Source organism: Sapajus apella, unplaced genomic scaffold (assembly GCF_009761245.1).
Source record: "Sapajus apella isolate SASKATOON/1434 unplaced genomic scaffold, GSC_monkey_1.0 scaffold45, whole genome shotgun sequence".
Classification (NCBI taxonomy): Eukaryota; Metazoa; Chordata; class Mammalia; order Primates; family Cebidae; genus Sapajus; species Sapajus apella.
This window is the reverse complement of record NW_022436985.1, coordinates 3,439,242-3,460,993: the sequence shown is the minus strand read 5'-3', so window position 1 is coordinate 3,460,993 and position 21,752 is coordinate 3,439,242. Positions and strand designations below refer to the sequence as shown.

The 21,752-nt window shown below is 36.7% G+C and overlaps 1 protein-coding gene across 18 annotated transcripts in view; it reads left to right on the top strand.

Moving 5' to 3' along the window:
* PDLIM5 (PDZ and LIM domain 5) overlaps window positions 1-21,752 on the top strand; it is a 205,560-nt gene that overhangs the window by 147,995 nt on the left and 35,813 nt on the right. For all 18 annotated transcript variants that reach the window (XM_032239580.1, XM_032239584.1, XM_032239577.1 and 15 more), the window contains one exon: window positions 5,985-6,172. In XM_032239580.1, the coding sequence (XP_032095471.1) occupies window positions 5,985-6,172 (188 nt within the window). The remainder of the gene's footprint in view (window positions 1-5,984; window positions 6,173-21,752) is intronic.

The following is a 21,752-nucleotide window of genomic DNA, read 5'->3' as shown; positions in this document are numbered from 1 at the left end:
CTTGATTTTTACTTTTGTGTGATAGTAATCCTTAAAATTATAAACGTAGTATAATACCAAAAATATTTTTCCATTAAAATATATTTCCATTGTAATATATATTAGTATATTATGCTTTAAATTTTGGTTTATAAACTCTAAGTTAAAGAATTTTGGTTATGAAAATATTAAAAACTTTCTTCTAAATATGGAATTTGGAAGGAAAGGCTCATTACCCTCTCTACATGTACAGGTCCTTTAAAGGAGTTCTGACAGAGGAATTCTATAAAATAAACAATTGCTCATAACTAAGGCCTTTCCAGAAATATTCCTTTCCTGCCATTTCAGAATCTGTATGTTAGTATACCATTGTTTGATAAGACTTTAGCCAAAAGCTGTTTAACTTAAAAATTGATAATTAAGCCTGTGATGTACACTTAGATTAAAAAAAAAATTAAACATGTAATTAGAATAAGTTACTTTCAAAAGTATTCTTCAGGCAGAGTTTTTCCTTTGGAAATAGACTTAAAATTTCCAAGTGTTCTTAATCTGTATCTGAGCTTTATTTGTTGTAATAGTTAAACAAATGTGGGAAAGGAATGTAAACTCAAGATAAATCAGGTTGCTGACACTGAGAGTTAACTTTTCTTCCTTTTTTTTTCCTCATTAACTCCATCTTGAAAATAAACTTTTGCTCTATTAGTATATTTGTCTCTATTTTCAGTTTTTGAAAAAATGAAACAAAAATCTTGGTATTCTCAAGATAGAAAAATCTTGTTATTGCTATCAATCTATTATTTCATTTCAGTCCTTGTTTATTTGGCAGATTGATGAAAATAACCATATTTTAATATCAATATCTGTGGTATCAGCCAAGGGTATTTATGGATTTACACCAATTTCCTCATTAGAATCATTTAGAAAACATTTAAATTTTATTTAGGATTTAGGTACATCTTAAACAATTTAAAATTAGAAAAAATATATTTGAATCATGAGTTCAGAAATAAAATAGCAATCTAATTTAAGTAACAATGTCATACTATGTTCATAAATCATTAATTTTAGAAGTTTGCTGCTAGTGATTATTGATAACATTTTATTCCCATGTATAAAATAATATGGTTGGTGACTTTTAATCCTTTCATCTTTAGTACAATGTTTGTTTTTTTTACAGAGACAAGGTCTTGCTATGTTGTCCAGGCTAGTCTTGAACTCCTGAGCTCAAGTGATTTTTCTGCCTTGGCCTCCTGAAGTGCTAGGATTACAGGCATGAGCTGCTGTGCCCAGCCAATACCTAATGTTTATGTGTTCTCTGTATATAGTAGCTAATAGTTGAAATTAGGGGGAAAATGTTAGAGTTTTAGAGGATTGGGCATCATATATATTCAAATATATGATTGTCTAGATAAACCCTAATATTCTTCCATTACAAAATTAAATGATTCAAGTAAATAGGGATCTATTTCCCCAGAGAAAATTGAACTTCAGACCAATTCTGGATTTAAGCATAAATGGAAGAACTGCCTTGGTTATAACTTAGATTTCTATGAATTCTTTATTGTCTACTCCAAGCCCTTTGTAGCTAAAGAGTAGTGTTTTAAGATTTAAACATCTTAAGCCTTTGAGAGAGAATATATACACATCTGCATACAAAAGATACAATCAAAATTAAAATTTTATTTAGCTTATATAATACTTATCCTGTGGAAACTTTAAGAAGTATTGTGTGTTTTTAAAACTGAACTGAGGAAGTAAGGTTTTGTCTGGGGTCAATACCGTGCACTCTAATAATCCACAATACATTTAGAAGCAAAATTCTTAGTGCAGGTGAAGGATGCTTATTTAGTAAATATACTTGTTGCTAATTTTATTATCACCAAACCAGATATTGCAGGATGTAGAAATAAGAATCCCTTATATTTCCTGAGCACATACTCTGTGCTGGGCACTGTGCTAAGTACTTCGGTATCTTATTTCTTACAGTAGCCTTGGGATAAAGGTAGTATTTTTATACCATTTTACAGATGAAGAAATTTGCCAAGTTTAAATAATTTGCCTGCAGTCACAGTAAAGTCCCCAACCCCAGGTAGTTTGTAATGTAGTGGAGGAGACAAGATGCATAAAGAAGTAACTATTAATACTAATTTTAAACGGGCTGTTACAAATCAGTATAAAATTATATGCCATGCAGTTAACAAATGTCCTGAATTAAAAGGAGTATCTCTACTGGTGGAAGCTTGAATAAATAAACAAAATATTGTATGTTAATTTGAACACGGTACATGATGTGTATTATATTTACTTTTATTAATTACAGATAAGATATGGATGGGTGCATATACAGAGTAGGAAGAGGTACCTCATATGTAGAATCTGGAAAAAAAATGTAGACTTATGGACAGACAGTAAGGGTGGCCAGAATATAGTTTGTATAGCACAGTGATAGCAGATAAGATTAGACTAGCAGATTGTAGTTTTATCTTAGAAGGCTTTGTGTGTGGTGCTGAAATATAACTCAGCCTTCTACAGGCTAAATGGCTACATTCGTTCTACAGCATTCCATTCTCTGTTTAAGTAGCTTCTGGTGACAGGGGTCATACAGAAAGCTTCAGTAGGAACAGATTTCTTTCCTTTGGATGATTTTTTATATTAGGAAGCACCTTTTATTGAAGCAAATCCATCTCACTATAGATTTCACTCTATGAAATTAGGCAAACAATGTAGTCACGTAGAGTGAATCCCCATGTCAGAAATTTGAGGATGGCTCTCATGCTTCTTTAGGTTTTTTCATAGCCTGGGCTACTATTACCAGTTCCCTCACCCAAACTGTATTAGACTTGACACCGAAGTCCTCTCTTTTAAGTCAGTTTGTCTGGCAGCCCCCTGGAATTAAATTTTAATTCTTTCAGATGACTACACATTAAATGGTGATGGATTGGGTTTTGTTGTTATTTCCAGACTATATTTTTGTTTCATCTATAATTTCTAGCATTGCTTGGTCATGAATTTTCTTCTTAGACCTGTGATTGTATACGTTATTAATTACTTTTAAAAACAAAATCTGCAAGAGTAATTTAATCCTAGAATGAAAATGACCTCTATATAAGTATTTCAAAAATCATTTATTTGTAATGAGTAAAAGTGTTGAAAATAAGACTTACTTTTATTATTGAATACAGTAATTATGTTAAGCTTATATTCTGTGCATTAGAGTGTGCTAAGCACTTTATACATAATTATCTTATTTAAGCCTCATAGAAATCTTATGAGCAAAATGTGATTCCCACTTAAAGTTTAGGTAACTGAGGCTTAGAGAAGTAAAATAATTTGTCCATTACAGTGTTTTTAGAAGATGCCCATAACCACTATACTATAATATTTGAACCCTGTTTCCATTAATGTTTTTTGTTTTGTTGCCTTTACTGATGATTGTGTTCAACATTATCATGAGGGAGGCAGTCTTTGACTTTTTATTTATTATAAAGATTTTTAAGTGCTTAACATTTTTTATTGTATAGTGTGTCTTATAATCAAGCAAGTTTTCATTTTTTAAATTAAACTGATCAGAAATAATAAAAGATGATGACTCTATGACACTTGCATTTGAGAAAACAAGAATAGGGAGCAGTATTTCAAGAAAATCGTTTGTATGGTTTTTCAAAACTGTTTAGTGTCAGAAATGCCCCAAGACCACTCCCATGTCTATTGTATCACTAGAAGGACTAGGACTGAGCATATAGTTGCACTCATGACTATGATTTTTTATAGCAAAAGAATACAAAGCAAGGTCAGCAAAGGAAAAAGGTGCATGGGACCAAGTCTAGAGGAAATGAGGCTCAAGTTACCAAAAGGCCTCTCCCAGTGGGGTCACACGGGAAGTGCACAATTCCTCCAGCAGCAAATGTGGCAAAACATGCAAAGCATTTCCTACCATAGAAGCTCATTAGAGAACACATACCAAGGTTTTTCTTAAGGGCTTGTTACATAGGCACCTTGTGGTGAGTTTGTACCAGGATTGTAGACTCTCAGAAGGAAAGCAGGTGTTCCACATAAACCATATTGTTTATACAAACAGTTAAGGCACAGAGAGCCACTCTTAGCATTTAGAGAAAGTTTTATGTCACTTGGCCACAGTTCACCAGCCAAGTTCCCAGATGCCAGTCAAGAGCCAACTTTGCAAGCAGGCCTTCTATGGATGGGCAGTCTGGGGCTTACTATGTTAGGTGTTACCTAAGATTTAAGAGTCACTGGGGAAATTATAAACTGTTGTTCACTTGGTAAGATCATGGACAATATTTAGTTTGTAACTTATTTTTATTAAAATAATCTCCACTTAAGACAGTATAAGTAAGGATATTTTATCGAAGTCATTAATATACTACCCTGTCTTTATCAGTCTCTTCTCCAGCTGTTGATTTCACGTATTGAAATCATTTGAATTTTTGTGCATGGAATTTTTTTTCCCATTTATTTATTTTATTGCATTTTAGGTTTTGGGGTACATGTGAAGATCATGCAAGATTGTTGCATAGGTACACACGTGGCAGTGTGATTTGCTGCCTTCCTCCCCATCACCTACCTCTGGCATTTCTCCCCTTGCTATCTCTCCCCAGCTCCCTACCCCCCACCGTCCCTCCCCTATTTCCCCCAAACTGACCCCAGTGTGTAGTGCTCCCCTCCCTGTGTCCACGTGTTCTCATTGTTCAACACCCGCCTGTGAGTGAGAACATGCGGTGTTTGATCTTCTGCTCTTCTGTCAGTTTGCTGAGAATGATGGTTTCCAGGTTCATGTGCATGGAATTTTTTAAGCAACCATCATTAAAAAGTTAAGTAATAGAAAGGTTTTGATTTCTGTATTTTTTTTTTTTTTTTTTTGAGATGGAGTCTCGCCTTTTCACCCGGGCGGAGGGGAGTGGTTGCATCTCGACTCACTTCAACCTCCGCCTCCCGGGTTCAAGTGATTCTCCTGCTTCAGCCTCCCAAGTAGCTAGGATTACAGGTGATTGCCACCACACCCAGCTAATTTTTGTAGTTTTAGTAGAGACAGGGTTTTACCATGTCTTTTAGGCTGGTCTCGAAGTCCTGACCTCAGGTGATCTGCCCACCACAGCCTCCCAAGGTGCTAGGGATTACAGCCATAAGCCACCATGCCCAGCCTGAAAGTATTCTTTTTAAGTAGTATTATTATAGTTTACTTGATGGAAATAATCATTGCTGTATTTTATACTTTGGACTACCCAGAATTATTATTTTTTGGAAATGATGTCATATATATTTATAAATAACAAATGACTTGGTAATAAAAGTCATATGATCTTCAAAACCAAACTGGATCTACCATAGATAAGACCTCCTGTAAACAGGTAACTGTGGTTGAGAGAAGATAATGATAGTCTTGTCTCTTTTTTCCCTTTATTATGAATGCAGAACACTGGATGTTCTGTTAGGCAAGGGATGTTGTCTCTTGTTTATTGTTTTGTGGCTAGTGCATAGCACAACCAACGTTTGGCATATAGTAAGTGCTTAAATATTTATGAATGAGTACATGAGCAGAAGGAGTAACTGGGCTGGTCATGATGGCTCACACCTGTAATCCCAGTGCTTTGGGAGGCTGAAGTGGGATGATTGCTTGAAGCCAGGCATTCAAGACCAGCCTGAGGAACATAGTGAGACCCCTGTGTCTACAAAAAAAAAAAAGTAACTGGTAAGGGGTGAGGTGTCAGGGAAACTTTTATCGTTTAGAATGATTAACTGCATAAGTTTTCAATAGCCTAATTCCTTGTGGTAGATTTTTTAAAAATAATTTTCAACATAGAGAACAAATGCAATCTGACTCCTTCTTTCTTTCTTTTAAAGAGAGGCAGTCCCTATTTTCTTTTCTAAAAAATTGATTAATTAGTGTTTTGTTTTCCTTAAAAATTAATGGATTTTGAAAAGAAAGGATTATTGCTAAGTTACGTTGCTACCACTTCACCAAAGATGTTTCTTTATTTCCTTAACAGTAATTCTCAGGAGCCTTCTCCGCAGTTGGCTTCCTCAGTAGCTTCCACACGGAGCATGCCGGAGAGCCTGGACAGCCCAGCCTCTAGCAGACCCGGGGTGGCCAGCCTCGCAACTGCAGCCGCCTTCAAACCTGTAGGATCCACCAGTATCATCAAGTCACCAAGCTGGCAACGGCCAAACCAAGCAGGTAGTCCAAAGAAATCTCTTGCTTCTTGCTTTTCTTAATGAGTGTGTGTTCTGCAATATATGGTAGTATTCTTTGGTAAAACCCATTCTCAATAACCTAAGATTTAGAAAGGACTATCAAGATTAGACATCTCATGAACATTCTTTGTTTGTATTTGATACAGTTGCATTGGCTACTCATAATTGTAGGATTGGGCATTTCCTTGTTTCCCAGAATATTCAGGAAGCATGTGTTGAATTGTAAATTTGGGTCTTATTTAATAACAGACTATATTGTTGGAAGGCTATCCTTGGAAATAAAACATTTTAGTTTTGATGATATGCGCAAATAACAACCACAGAAACATTTATTGCCATCAAACAATTATTCAAGAAAACATCTTCCAATTCTTGTCCTTACAACGTATAGCATAGGGGAAGAAGGACACTAGAAAGAGCATTTGAGCAGCAATGGAACAACTTGGCCTCAGTCCAGAAACCTGAGTTCTCATTGTCTTCTACAGATTAGCAGTTTTAAATAAAGTCACATAACCTCTTTGACACCCTCAGTTTTCTGATCTGCAAAACAGAGAGAGACTAAATCATTTGCTATTTCTCCCAACATGAACAAAGTTTATGATTATATAACAAAAGTAACCCTTTTAAAAGGGAAATGGGACTATACTCAAATGTTGTCAATCTCAAACTCAGCCTTCATCTCTCCTCACTCTTTATACTCTCCCAGGGTGATCCAGGTTCCTTTCACTGCTTAGCCATCCATAATTTACAGATCTTTCTCTCCAACTTCCTCCAACCAAGTAACCTATTGGCCATCTCCTGGTGGTACCTCAAATCCAGTATGCCTGAAAATACCATTTCCTATCTCTGGGAATTGCACATCCACATAGTCACCAAAGCTAGAGTGTGAACTTTTAGACCCCACGCCCCACATTCTCATAGTAACTCACATCTAATGGTTTTATTTTTCAGTATTTTTCAAATTTCTTCTCTGTGTCATCAGAGCTATTGCTTTGATTAATGCCCTCTTCGTTGCAAATGACTTCTAATTTCCCTGTCTCCTTTTCACTCCTTCAGTCTGTCCTCCATGCAGCCATACTAGAATGAGTGATCTTGCTTTTTCTTTTTTTCTTAAGAGACAGGGAAATTAAATGTCATTTTAAAATATAGTTGTCCCTGGGTATTCGTGAATAGGACTTCCACCAATACCAGAATTTGAGGCTGCTTAAGTTCCCGATGTACAATAGTGCAGTATTTGCATATAACCCACATATATCCTCTCATATACTTTCAGTCATCTCTAGATTACTTATAATACCTAATATAATGTAAGTACAGTCTCCCAGGCTGGAGTGCAGTAGCACAATCATAGCTCACTGTAGCCTCAAACTCCTAGGCTCAAGTGATCATCCCACCTCAACTTCCCTAATAGCTTCTTTTTTTTTTCTCGGTAGAGATGGGTAGCATTATATTGCCCAGGCTGGTCTCAAAATTCTGGGCTTAAGTGATCCTCCCACCTTGTCTTCCCAAAGCATTTGGATTACAAGTGTGAGCTGCCATGCTTAGCCTTTCTCAACTCTAATTGCTACTTCACTCCCCAGCTGTGGATGCTTGACTATCTCATCCTTCCTTAACATATCATCTATGACCTTTTCTTCTTTGGCCCCTACAAACTTCTCAAAATCATCTCCTGCTTTGCCCAATTTATAATCTGTGCTTTGTTGCACTAAACCATCTTCAGTTTCTAAGACATGCCATGCTACTATGCTTTTGAAAGTTCTTACTCTTCTGTACAGAAGGTACTTCTTCACCTAGTCCTGTAATTTCTAGTCTGTCTTCATCAGTTTTGAGATGAGTGCTGATTGAGTACACAAGTGACCGCTTTTCACAGTATGATAGCTTTAAGAATTGATCATATTTAGAATCCCTACACTTTGGGAGGCTGAGGATCATTTGAGCCCAGGAGTTTGAGATCAGCCTGGGCAACATGGCAAAACCCCATCTCTACTAAAAATATAAAATACTAGCCGGACATGGTGGCACGTGTGCCTGTAGTCCCAGCTACTTGGGAGGCTGAGGTGGGAGCATCACATGAACTCAGGAAGTTGAGGCTACAATGAGCCATGATTACGCCACTACACTCCAGCCTGGGCAACAGGAGTGATACCCTGTGTCTAAAAAAAAAATAATTTGATCACTCATTATTTGTTTAAGGATATTTTTGCCATTTGTAAGAGTGAATTTTAAGTTAATTAGGAATCCATCTTACTTTTGTATTTTCCACAATGTTTAAATATATTAAACATTAAATAAAATCCTTTATATTTTTAAGAAAACCATATACAGTCTATTTTATGGTGGTATATGTTACACGTCACTAATTTTGCTAAGAAGCTAGAAGTATTTCTATTGTGTTGGAAAGAGGATAGGCCGTTGCATATTGTTAGACTATTTAAGAGGAAAGACTTTTATTACTTCTAAAAACTTAGAATATTCAGTCTAATATTGTTAGTCTGTGAAGTTTCTGGACTATTAACCATCTTAGCAAGACCTGTGCTCTTGGGGAAAAAATGCTAAGCTCAGCCGCATACATTTTTTAGTTATTTCTATTTATTTAAAGTGTATGTATGATGATGAAGATTTTCTGTAATTATTTTGTGTGCATTTGAATACAGAAAGTAACTTTCAGAAAAAAAATGCTATTGGTATGGCAATTGCTTTTATAAAAAGCAAGGAAAAGACTAAATTTCTGAGGTATAAACTGAAGGGAAGGCACAAAGTATATGGACAGTGGAAGACAGAAAGTTTATATACGGCTTTTGGAAGTTCAGAAATTTATGGTTAAAATACTGCTTTGCCTTTTACGTGGAAAGAAAAAAATTGTTTTTTTTTTTTTGAACTCTTGGTGAACATAGTACAGCAAAATTACCACAAGAGGGCAATGGAGTGCTTTCTCCGAGCCTAATTAAATTTGTTAGAATAATCAAAGTAGGCAAATATTAGCAACTGTAATAATGATTCACATGGTTAGTTTTTAAAACATTGTTTTTTCTAGAAAATATAAATGAATTTTATATGAGCAAAACTACAACAGTATAAAACACTATACATTATATGACATTATAAAGCAAAATTACAAAAAGAAAGTATGTTTTCTGTTGTGAAGTCAGTTGAATTACATCATAATTCTTAGCTCAAATTAGACAATATTTACTGAAGTCTTATTTATCTTGCTCCAGATGCTATAAATGGGCAGGTAATCCGTTATTATGTTGTAGCAAAGTTATTTTGTGCTATTTTGGAAAATTTAAAAATAAATACAAAATTCCCAGCCATTCAAATTCTTCTGCCCTACGCAATGGTATACCATAGTTTAAAGACAACAACAACAACAAAATCATTTCAGAATGTACTCTTAGTCTTAGATAAATAGTTTCAAAAGCTTCCTGATGCAAATGAAAGAGTCTTTTGATTTAGAAGATGATAGTGGACTCATCATGGGTTCGTGCGTTCTTTATAGTTCACCTGTGGAAATGACAGTGCCAACTAAAGAGATGTAGCGGTCAGGAAGTGAGCGTGTGGGCTTTAAGTATTAAGGCAGGTGGCTTTGCTTCTCTCACATTAAAGCTTCAGGCTTCATTCTCTTAACTATTCATAGCTGTGCTGTAGTGTTGCTGAGAAAGGAAAAACAAAAAACAGGCCACGCACAGTGGCTCACGTCTGTAATCCCAAGACTTTGGGAGGCCAAGGCTGGTGGGCCACAAGGTCAGGAGTTCGAGACCAGCCTGACCAACATGGTGAAACCCCGTCTCTACTAAAAATACAAAAATTAGCCAGGTATGGTGGTGCACGCCTGTAATCCCAGCTACTCAGGAGGCTGAGACAGGAGAATCGCTTGAACCCGGGAGGCAGAGGTTGCAGTGAGCTGAGATCAAGCCACTGCACTGCAGCCTGGGTGACAGAGTGAGACTCTGTCACAAAAAAAAAAAAAAAAAGAAACATGACAACAACACAATTTGATCCCTCCCCAGCCTGCAAATCACCAAAGAGTAACTGTTACCATTGATGTTATTTTAAATCGTCCTTGGGTATTTGTGAATAGCTGGTTCCAGGACTCCCACCAGTACCAAAATTTGAGACTGCTCAAGCCCCTGATGTACAGTAGTGCAGTATTTGCATGTAACCCACGTGTATCCTCTCGTATATGTTCAGTCATCTCTAGATTACTTATAATACCTAATATAAGGTAAGTACTATGAAAATCGTTGTACTGTATGTATGTATGTATGTATGTATGTATGTATTTGAGACAGGGTCTCCGTCTTTCACCCAGGCTGGAGTGCAGTGGCACAATCTCAGCTTTTTACAACCTCTGCCTTCCAGGCTCAAGCCATCCTTCCTGCCTCAGTCTCCTGAGTAGCTAGGACTATAGGTTTGCACCACCAGCCAGCTAATTTTTGTATTTTTTTTGTAGAGACAGGGTTTTGTCATGTTTCCCAGGCTGGTCTCTAACTCCTGTTTTTTTAAAAAAAAGTTTGAAAGTCACTGATTTAAGTAAATGTCTCATTTTTTTGTGTGTCTATTGGGTGATGACTATTGTAGTTTTGAAGTGATGGGCCAAAAAAAAAAAAAAAAAGGAAAAAGGCTACATTGAAATGACTCACTGAAATTTTAAGACACTGCCAGTGTACTCTGAGCTGGTCATGGGTTTCTGTTACCTCTACTGAAGTTTCAGCTTTAACTCTTAGATCATTTCACTTGTGGTATTATGTGGCCTATGATACCCAGAAGTCTTTGAATAACCCAGTCATGCTGTAGCAGTTGATAAATAGGAACTAGGTGTGTACATAACAGCATGATAGCGTAGATTGGATTATCTTTTTCTCAGGCATGTAGTTTAACATACGCTACCACACACACAAGCTTGCCAGGGACTGACAAAGAGCCAAATGTCTTAGATTGCAAAATGTCCAAAAGTTCACAGTTGGGATGGAAGTTAATACAAAAAGGTAAGATTCCAAACTCAAGCTTTATTTAAGCTAGCAAGACTGCCTCCTATTCGCCCTGTGTCTTTGGTAATACTTCCATGATTAAGATGCAGTCGTCCCTTTATAAATATGGATTTGAATCTAGAAAAAGATATAAAAGGTAAGATTTTTCTTATGAATCTGGGAGTTGTACTTATTAAAACCTAATTTGAATTCACTGCATTTGTATGTCTAATAGGGTTTTATGTTTAAATTTTTCATATTATATATAATTAATAAGCAGTTAGGAACAAAAAAATATGTTTCTGTATTTTTGTAGGTAACCTAATTTCTTATGTGATGTTTTTCTTAGATCCTGTTTAAGTTATAGATACCAGATTAGATAAATTTAGTTCATTAGATATAAATGTGTATAAAATACTACTATCTCACAAATGTAATGAAATGATTTTCACAAATTCAATCAGAAAGTAATGAAGAGCCTTTCTATGTTGGAACACATCAGTTTTCTAATTTTGGTTTAATCATATACAAAATGAGAATGATTAATTCATTAGAATATAAGCAATGCCTTGATAGATCAGGACCTGTTCATTGAGTCCAGTTTTCTGACTGGTGGGGGCACCCCAAAATAGAAATGCCTACCCTTTGTGGGTATGAATTTCAGAAGGTTAGCATTTTTGTGAGTCTTTTCCATTTCTTTTTTGTTTTTTTGGAGACGGAGTCTCTATCGCCCAGGCTGGAGCGCAGTAGCGCAACCTCTGGCTCCTGGGTTCAAGCGATTCTCCTGCCTCAGCCTCCTGAGTAGCCAAGGCGCACACCACCATGCCCAGCTAATTTTGTATTTTCAGTAAAGACAGGTTTCACTATGTTGGCCAGGATGTTCTCGATCTCCTGACCTCATGATCCACCCATCTCAGCCTTCCAAAGTGGTGGGATTACAGGCATAAGCCAGTACACCCGGCATCCATTTCTTTATTAAAATAAAGACCTTAAACACATCTCCTATAGCATTGTTGTGAAATGAAATGATGTAACTAGGTCGTAGATACCTGGTACTTAGAGGATACTCAGAGGTTAACTTTCTATGCCTTTATTCCTTTTCTTGATGGCATTAATAACTTACATTGTTACTGTCCAACAAAAACCAGTTCTCATGTGATGTCCCTACCTGGAAATGTTTGGGGCTGTCTGCTGCCCATGGTCAAAATGCTTAGCTTCTTAACAGAACTTTGAGTCCCCTTGCAATTTCAGGCCAACCTTCTTCTCCAGCTTCATTTTATAATACTGTTCCCTATAGTCCACTCACACTGAAGTTCATGAGTTCACATCATTCCTTGGCACACACTTCTCTGCTTTGTACAAGCTGCTTCTTTTACTTGAAATGCTTTTCCATCCCTTCTACCCCTGACAAACTTCTCTTTACCCTTTAAGACCAGCTGTTACCCCTTTGTGACGCTTTCTTGAGCCCCCTTGTTATCTGTTCTTTTTCTATGCTCCTACAAAAGTTCAATAACGTCTTTATTATAGCATTCATCTTGTTCATTTTAATTGTTTATGTAGGTGTCTTTTACCACTGTTTTTAGATTCATTCCTTTGAGGACAGGGTCATACTGATCACTATTGTACAGCACCTAAACAGTGCCTGGCACAGTTTATAGGCCTTCAGTAAATATCCCTGAGAAAGTGAATGGGTGGAGAAGTCAGTTGTCTTATTTAGGACATCATACGATCTGACAGATGCAGAATTCATCTGCCAAGATAGATCTGTCCTCCTACCAAACTTGAAATTCCAACAACAGTCATTGAAAAGGTAGGAACACTGTCTGCCAAAGGCTGCTATTAGAAAATAAGCATGTTGCTAAGGAGAAAGGAGCTCCATTCTCCTTGAAGCATTTAACTCTCTTAAGAATGAAGATTGTGAATGTAAGCAGTACTATAACTAGTAATGTATTGTTTATTTTTGGAAATTAAAAAATAATGACAGTTGTAAAGCACTATAATAGGAATTTTTTTTTTTCTCAAAATACAAGGGCCGGGCACTACTGTGGCTCACACCTGTACCCCCAACACTGTGGGAGGTAAAGGCAGGAGGATCACTTGAGGTCAGGAGTTTGAGACCAGCCTGGGCAACATAGTGGGACCTGCATCTCCACAAATTTAAAAAAAAAAAAAAGTTGGCTAGGCATAGTGGTGCACACCCATGGTCCCAGCCACTCAGGAGGCTGAGATGGGAAGATCTCTTGAGCCTGCGAGGCAGAGGTTGCAGTAAGCCAAGATTGTGCCACTGCATTCCAACCTGGGTGACAGAGTTAGACCCCCATCTAAAAAAAATGTTATAATTTACTGCACATAAGGAACAAAGCAGTGGAGTACATAGGAAATACTAGGAATGTGGGATCACCCATTTTGTGATTGTGGACAAATTAGCTGGGATGCAAAGCACCAGTATATAATATAGAAATAATCAAAAAGGGCACAAAGAAGAGTCAGATCCGATTATGAGTCCCAGGTCAGAAGGCATGGAGGTGCAGATGAGTGGAAAGGGAAGAAAAAGACTTAGATAAAGTTCCGAGGATACAATCTTGAGGTAAAATATATATTCGTTTATAGTAAAGTCCTATTTTATGCAGAAATAATATTTTAATGCCTAAAACAAAATTGCATGTAGTCAACTACCCTTGAACGTTTTTAGGAGGAGGCCAATTTGGAGAGGGAGCAACATATGCAAAAACTAAGAGATTTTGGCTTTGGGTAGGAAGGACAAGTAGTTCAGTATATTCAAGACTGTCTAGTGGCCCAGAGAGAAGGTTGGATGGATTAATGGTGGCTTTGAATATAAAAGTGTGGACTTGATGCTGAAAGGAACCTATTAAAAGATTTATAAGCTGGAAGTGGCAAAATCAGACTTGAATTATTAAAAGATTATTATAGCATTAATGTGTTTAAAAGATCATCATGACTTCATTGTAGAGATTAAGATTGGAGTCCTGGAGACCATTTAAGAAGTTGTTGAGGTAATCCAATCTGGAGATATGAAAATGAATATTGCCCTGGGTAGTGGCAGTGATTTGGAGGGAATTCCCTGGGCAGGAGAACTGCAAGGTATTTACACTTTTACCTAACTGGGCTGCCGGTTTTAACCACTGCCCTCCCTGGGAGCTTGACTGTGTATCCTCTGTTAAAACACCAGTGGAGGATTGTATTCATTTATAGCATACTAGAATGCTACCTTCATACTTTGTGTGTACACACAACTCCCGGTTGAGCCCTGTTTACTCTCATATCCCTGGTAGATTTCTTCTTATTATTAAAGGTGCCCATGGAGGCAGGCATTCTGCTAAGGAAAATAAAAGCATATATTGATATTAGTTGATATTATGGTGACATACTCAGGGCCAGTAGTTTTTTATCATTTAATATTAGACATTCTTAACCTCTGATACTCCGTATTGAACAGATACCAATTTCCCTATGCTCTTGTTAAGGCATCATTCACTTTATATGAATTAGGTGTTATATATATAAGCTTTATCTTAGTGATATGCTTTTCTCTATGAAACAGTTTTGATATGTTGTAAAGACAAAGGATCTTAACTGACAAGAATGTGAAAACAAAAGTTGGTGATTCTTTTTTAGGATATAAGTTGTTTTGTGTTTTGAAGAAGCATGATACAAGTAAGCTATAAATATAAAAGTTGTGACCATTTGAAGGTCTTTTGGGGACACTGTAAATTTCTTTTGATCAAACAAAATAGGGAAAAAGATACAAACTTGCTTTTCAAAATGAATAGTTAATTTTTGCTTCTGTTGTACCCTATCTGAGGAGTTCTCACCATCCCTATTTCAGGAAGTGTATTTTCCTGAGTCAAAAGACAGTATCAGTGAATATATTTAAGGAGGACTATGTGTCTTAGGGATGGGATAGAAAGGATTCTTTCCTTGGATAATAGGGAGCATCAAGTAACTGGCAGCTGCTAAGATCTGTTTCAAGTAACATTTTCTTTGCATCTAAACTCCATTTTTGAAATTTAGATCATTTGGCTAAGATTGTAGTTAATGTGGGTTTTTTTTTCCTTTTAAATCATACCCTGCTTCTGGTGTATGCCACATTTAGCAAGAAAGAAAAGCTTATTTATTTCATTATGGACTGAGCTTTGGAGAGATCTGATATGTTGTTTCATTTTTTTTTTTTTTGAGAAAGACTCAAATATATTTGTGAGATTTGATTAGATCAAAGACTGAATGATGTGCATCTCAGTTATAAGTGAATATAAATTCTATCTTTTATTTGAAGTCTAAGGGAGATAGGGGTGAGAAAGGAAATTGCTGTTTCTACAACCATCCCAAATTTCATTGTAGGCTTTGCACTGCAGTAATAAATCAAGATAACTAGATTTGCTTAGCTAAGATGGATAGATTTATTGGTTCCATTTTAAAATTTTTATATGAATAAGTAAACTGCTACCAGTTGCATGTATTTCATCTCTTCTAATGTTTTATTGCCATCTGCTCCCCTGCATTTTGACATCATTAAACTAAACAGCCCACTTGCCATAAAGCCCTGACTGGAGCTGTCCATTGTCAAAACTGGGGTGTGAAACATGTAAATATTCCCATCTCCTTACATAACAAGTAGATTTTTGTTTCTGATTCTCAGGAAAAAATAAAAGTAACAACCATTAATTGCTTGCTTTTTTTTCTTCTAAATGTTCCTTCATTGAAATTTATTTCCGTGTTGGAAGCTTTCCAGTGCTGATGCAAGGGCCCATCTGTGAAAACTATTCTTTCTCCCCATTTTCTTCTCATTCTGAGATTAAAATATTAAACCTTTTATAAAGGTAGACATCTAGATTTGTTCTCATATATGCTTTTCATAAAGAACTATTCTTATTAATAGATGTGTATGGTTTAAACCAAGGATTGGCAAACCATGTTCCTTGGTCACATCTAGCCCACCACCGATTTTTGTGAATGAAGTTTCATGGGAAAACAGCTACAGTACAGTTGTTTACATATTGTTTGTGGGTGATTTCATGCCACAGTGGTAGAGTTGAATAGTCGCAAGAGTCTGTGAGCCCCATGAAGCCTAAAATATTTATTCTCTGGCTCTTTACAGAAAAAGTTTTGTTAACATTGGTTTTAAAGCCCATGAATAAGAATAATGATGTCTGATAATTCTGCATAGTAGCTGCAGACTTTATTGACAGCCATCAGCACTCTTGGTAACGCTAGTCCTGAGATACTATGATTTCCTATTTGCTTGTCTGTAGCGCCTTTAAGAAGATTAACTTTTTCTAGGCAGATATCTTATCCTTAAATGTATCTTCCATACCAGAAAAATTCTTACGTCTAAAACATTTCATGTACTACATAGTTGTTGAATGAGTGGATACTTTTTTAACTATGGAAGATCTTGTGTCAGAGTGTAATAATAATTGACACTTAAGAAGCATTTCTTACACATTCAAAGAAGTGTAAGTAAACACTTTTACTACCTCATTTAGTCCTCTCACCCTTTGAGGTAGTTATTATTGCTGTTTTACAGAGAAGGTAACTTAAGACACAGAATGATGACATTTCTAACATCACAGCTAGAAAGCCCAGAGCTAGTAGCCTGTATATTTTAAATTTTAGTTTTTATGCTAGATGTGCTGCTGCTTCTACCATGAAAAAGCTGGCCCACCATCTCTGCTTTTAAAAGATACTAAATTCAAACATAACTTTGAAAAATGATAAAGTATCATTTGTTTTGGAGAGCTAATGACTTTGAGAGATATCTTAGAGAATTAGTGATAGTAATAGAAATGTAAGGAGTACCCCTTTTTTAAATTTTATAATAACTTGTATTCATCATTAGAGACACTGTGGATATTGACATGGAGAAATCTTAAAATTTCTCTTTTTTGTCCTGCTTCATTTTTTTTTTCCTTACATGATTAGAACTCTATTTATAGGGCAACTTCAACCTTAGATACCTTTCTCCTTTATTTCTGAAACTAGGCTGCTTTCTCATTTATATAAATAGTTGAAAATTGGTGGGAAAATAGTAAAAGCCAATTTCGTTAAGATTTCATGTTACTTTGGAAATAAGACATGTTAGAACTCTAGGCATAATTTGAGTATAAAATAATTTTAATGTATGTCCTTACGGTTTTCTCATCTAAATATGAATAAAATTTTACAAATTTAATATTTTAAATACATTCTATGCTTACAGAGTCTGTATAAGTTTACCATTGATCCTCTTTAGTATTCCTGGGATCATAAATTATGTCTCAGTTTTGTTTTTATTCTTTTAAAAATATTTTACCTCAATTTTATTATTTTTTATTTCTTTTCCTTTGTTCTTTTTTTTTTTTTTAAGAAAATGAAGCACATTGGCCTCCTACAGTAAAAGCATAGACTTGTCTTTTCACTCTAAGTAGAAAATGGAACAGTGATATTTAGATGATTTAGAAAACTGTGTATATTGTAATAAGTAATTTGTTGACTTCATTGAATTCTAGTAGAACCACATATGTTAAGATCTTTATCTTCAAGGTACATACTGGGTTTCTTTTACTTGTATCTCTGACCAAATGGAAGTTTTCTGTGTAAGGTCAGCTGGGAGAAGAAGGCAAGTCTGTGTGTACTGAATTTTGATGATGTGTGATATAAGAAATTAGAAAGAGAAGTGAATGTAATACAAATCCCCACACTCACTTTAATTAAGATATTGTAGATCCAGTTTAATCTGGGTTCTTAAAGTTGAAAGGCTGGTTGCTAATGGAAGAAGCTAACCTCCTGAAGATGTGGAAATATTTGATACTTAGCCTTGGGTGCACCTGTTTCCATTTTTTATAGCGTACATACCAGCATTCTCCACTGCTTAGAGAAATGGTAATATTTTAATCTGTCCAATTTGCTTTTAATCACTGAGTAAAAAAAAAAAAATCCTGATTTCATTTTTTTAAAATTGCACAAACGTCTCCAGAATGTACTTTCCTCTGATCCCAGATCTTGGCTTAACTTCCTCCATTTCTGTTGGATGTGATTTCATGCCTGGATTATGAAGAGTAGACTGTTGTTTAGGCTTTCAACATAAGGAGCTTGACAGACAAAATGCACATATTCTGTGCTTCTCTTGGCCACCATCTGTTTGCAATGGCTGGGGAAGGGGCAGGGAAGAAAGCACTTGCTGCACACAATAAAATGCAAGCATGTTGCCATGACTGCTACCCAATTTAGTATGTATAAAATTGCTACCATACCATTGAGAAAATATTTCCTGAGATGTTAAATTACAATACTCTATCTCCCCAAGAGTGCCACTTTGATGTAGCCCAGTTGTTTATACAAGGACAACATTAGCCTCAGTGTTTTTAACAAGAACGCCTCTTGCAGTTGAGCCAGTTGTTTTTCACACCATAAAATCTCACATATGACTTCTGCCTTGTTGGGGCTGTAAACATTTGTCAGGGGGAGTATTAGTATCCATTGATTTTCTTCTTTTACAATTAATTGTTTTTGAGATGGAGTCTTTTTCTGTCACCCAGGCTGGAATGCAGTGGCTCAATCTCAGCTCACTGCAATCTCTACCACCTGGATTTAAGCAATTCTCCTGCCTCAGCCTTCCACTAACTGGGATTACAGGCATCTATGCCTAGCTAATTTTTGTATTTTTTCATAGAGACAGGGTGTCATCATGTTGGCCAGGCTGGTCTCAAATTCCTGACCTCAAGAGATCCGCCTGCCTCAGCCTACCAAAGTGCTGGGATAATAGGCATGAGCTACTGCACCCAGCCTAGTATCCATTGATATTTTCAATATCAGCCTTTCTTCTGACTTAATGAGAATGAAGTATTATAGGATTTTTAAAATAAGGAATCAAAATATGTTTTACGATTATTCCTAGATTTGTCCCTATAACTTTCTTTGCTGCTTTATCTTAATCCAAATGTAGTAGTTGAAATATTCACCTCCTCAAAGTCCGTTTGTCCTTAGCAAAAGTATTAGATCTATAATTATGTTTCTCGTTCTGTTGCCCAGGCTGAAGTGCAGTGATGTTATCACAGCCCACTTCAACCTCAAGCTCCTGGACTCAAGTGATCCTCCTGCCTCACACCCCTGAGTAGCCAGGACTATAGGTGCATGCCACGATGCCCAACTAAGTTTTTTTTTGTTTGGTTCTTTTTGGAAACAGAGTCTTGCTCTGTCATCAGGCACCAGGCTGGAGTGCAGTAGTGCGACCTCGGCTCACTGCAGCCTCTGCCTCCCAGGTTCAAGCAATTCTCCTGCCTCAGCCTCCTGAGTAGCTGGGACTACAGGCGTGCACCACCATACCCAGCTAATTTTTGTATTTTTTAGTAGAGACAGGGTTTCACCATGTTGGCCAGGATAGTCTTGATCTCTTGACCTCATGATCCGCCCCACTCAGCCTCCCAAAGTGCTGGGATTACAGGCGTGAGCCACCACGCCCAGCCCCAACTAGGTTTTTGTTTTGTTTTGTTTTTAGAGATTCAGGTCTCACTGTGTTGCCCAGGCTGGTCTCAAACTCCTGGCCTCAAGTGAGCCTCCTGCCTTAGTTACCTAAAGTTCAGGGATTGCAGATGTGAGCCATCACACCTGGCCACATTTCTCTTCTAAGGCAATTTATATAAATTCTCCTAAATGTTTCTCAAAACGTGAAGAATACAGCCTTTTATCCGTATGTTTTATTTCAGGAACTTTACAGCCATTAATTATAATGGCTAAAAAGTTTGGGCAGCCAGGTTTCTGGAAATAAAGTAGTATTTCTCTAAGAAACTAATATTTTACAGAATACATGAAGGGCTTAAAAGTGATAATCTAAGTTATTAGAGACTTCAAGAAAAATAAAAAAATAACACCTTCGTACATTTTTCCTAAATTTATTCTAGCAAGCTCAGTAAGGAAATTAAAATAGCAGAAATAAATCATCTCAACTATCACTATCCCTCCTCCAAACTGGTCCAGAAGTTAGTACTACCAGGTTTAAATCACATTTAAGGAGCTCTGACTTCATATTTTAATGGATCAAGACATTAACTGGCAAAGAGCTTAGCACACAGTAGGGACTTAATAGATAATTATTGATGAATTAATGCATAAGGACATAAGCTTTGGAGTCAAATAGATATGGTTTTGGGTCCCAGATTCTCTCCTCTCCTCCACTCGTTTCCATGACATGCTCTCCTGGTTTTTCTCCTGTCTCTCTATCAGTCCTGAGGTATTTGTTATTTGCTTTCTGCCTAAGGAGCTCTTCTGTTTTCATGCTGCACTTTCCCTGAAACAGTCTCGTTTACTCCCACAGACTCAAATGTCATCAATATGTTGGTGACTCTTGAATCAATTCTTCTAGCTTAGATATTTCTCTTGAGTTTTTTAATTCAATAAATTATTTGTACTAGATGGACCACAGGCGCCTCCAACTTGAACATACATGTGCCATCCTCCCCTGTGAACACATGCATAGCATAGTGCCTGCCTCATTATCGGCTCTTGGTATAAACTTGTGAGTGAAAGATATCTGCAGGTAAACTCAATATTTTTCCACCTTTCTAGCACTTGTCCCACTATAACATAACAGACTTTACTTTCCTGTAACCTTCTTTAAACTCAGTAAAGGCAGAAATCATATTTGTCTTGTCCAAGTCGGTAGAGCCAGCACATTTTTTGGCACACAGTAGTTGTTCAAAAAACATTTGCCCCATTTCATGATTCTACATGTTTTAGGACAAGTTACTTAACCTTTCAGAAGTTTATATTTTTGATCTGTTAAATAGTGACAGTACCTTGAAATATTGTTGTAAAGATGAAACAATTAAGTTATTTTCTCTTCAAAACTTTTACTATAGAAGAATATTCAAATATATGTATCTGCACTCCAGCCTGGGGAACAGAGTGAGACCTTGTCTCTAAAAAGTTTTTTAAATAACAAACAAAAAAAATTACCGTGTTGGGGCGGGTGCAGTGGTTCACGCCTGTAATCCCAGCACTTTGGGAGGCCAAGGCAGGTGGATCACGAGGTCAGAAGTTCAAGACTAGCCTGGCCAAGATGGTAAAACCTCGTCTCTCTAAAAATACAAAAATTAGCTGGGCACAGTGGCAGGCACCTGTAATCCCAGCTACTCGGGAGGCCGAGGCAGGAGAATTGCTTGAACCCGGGCAGCAGAGATTGCAGTGAGCCAAGATTGCGCCACTACACTGCAGCCTGGGCAATTGAGTGAGATTCCATCTCAAAAAAAAAAAAAAAAAAAAAAAAAAAATTACTGTGTTGGGAGATGTGTGGTAGGCAAAATAATGCCCCCTCCAAAGATGTCCATGAACACAGACCTGTGACTATGTTATATGGCAAAAAGAAATGAAGTTTGCAGATGGAGTTAAGATTGCTTATCAATTGGCCCTAAAAATGGGGAGACTATTTTGCTTTGACCCACTGTAATCACAAGGGTCTTCAAAGTGGAATAGCAGGGAGGCAGAAGAGAGGATCAGAGAGGTACGAAGTGAAAACAATTCGACCCATGGTTACTGGCTTTGAAGATGGTGGAAGGGGCTTTGGGAACAGAGAATTGGACAGTCTCAGTTTCCCTAGAG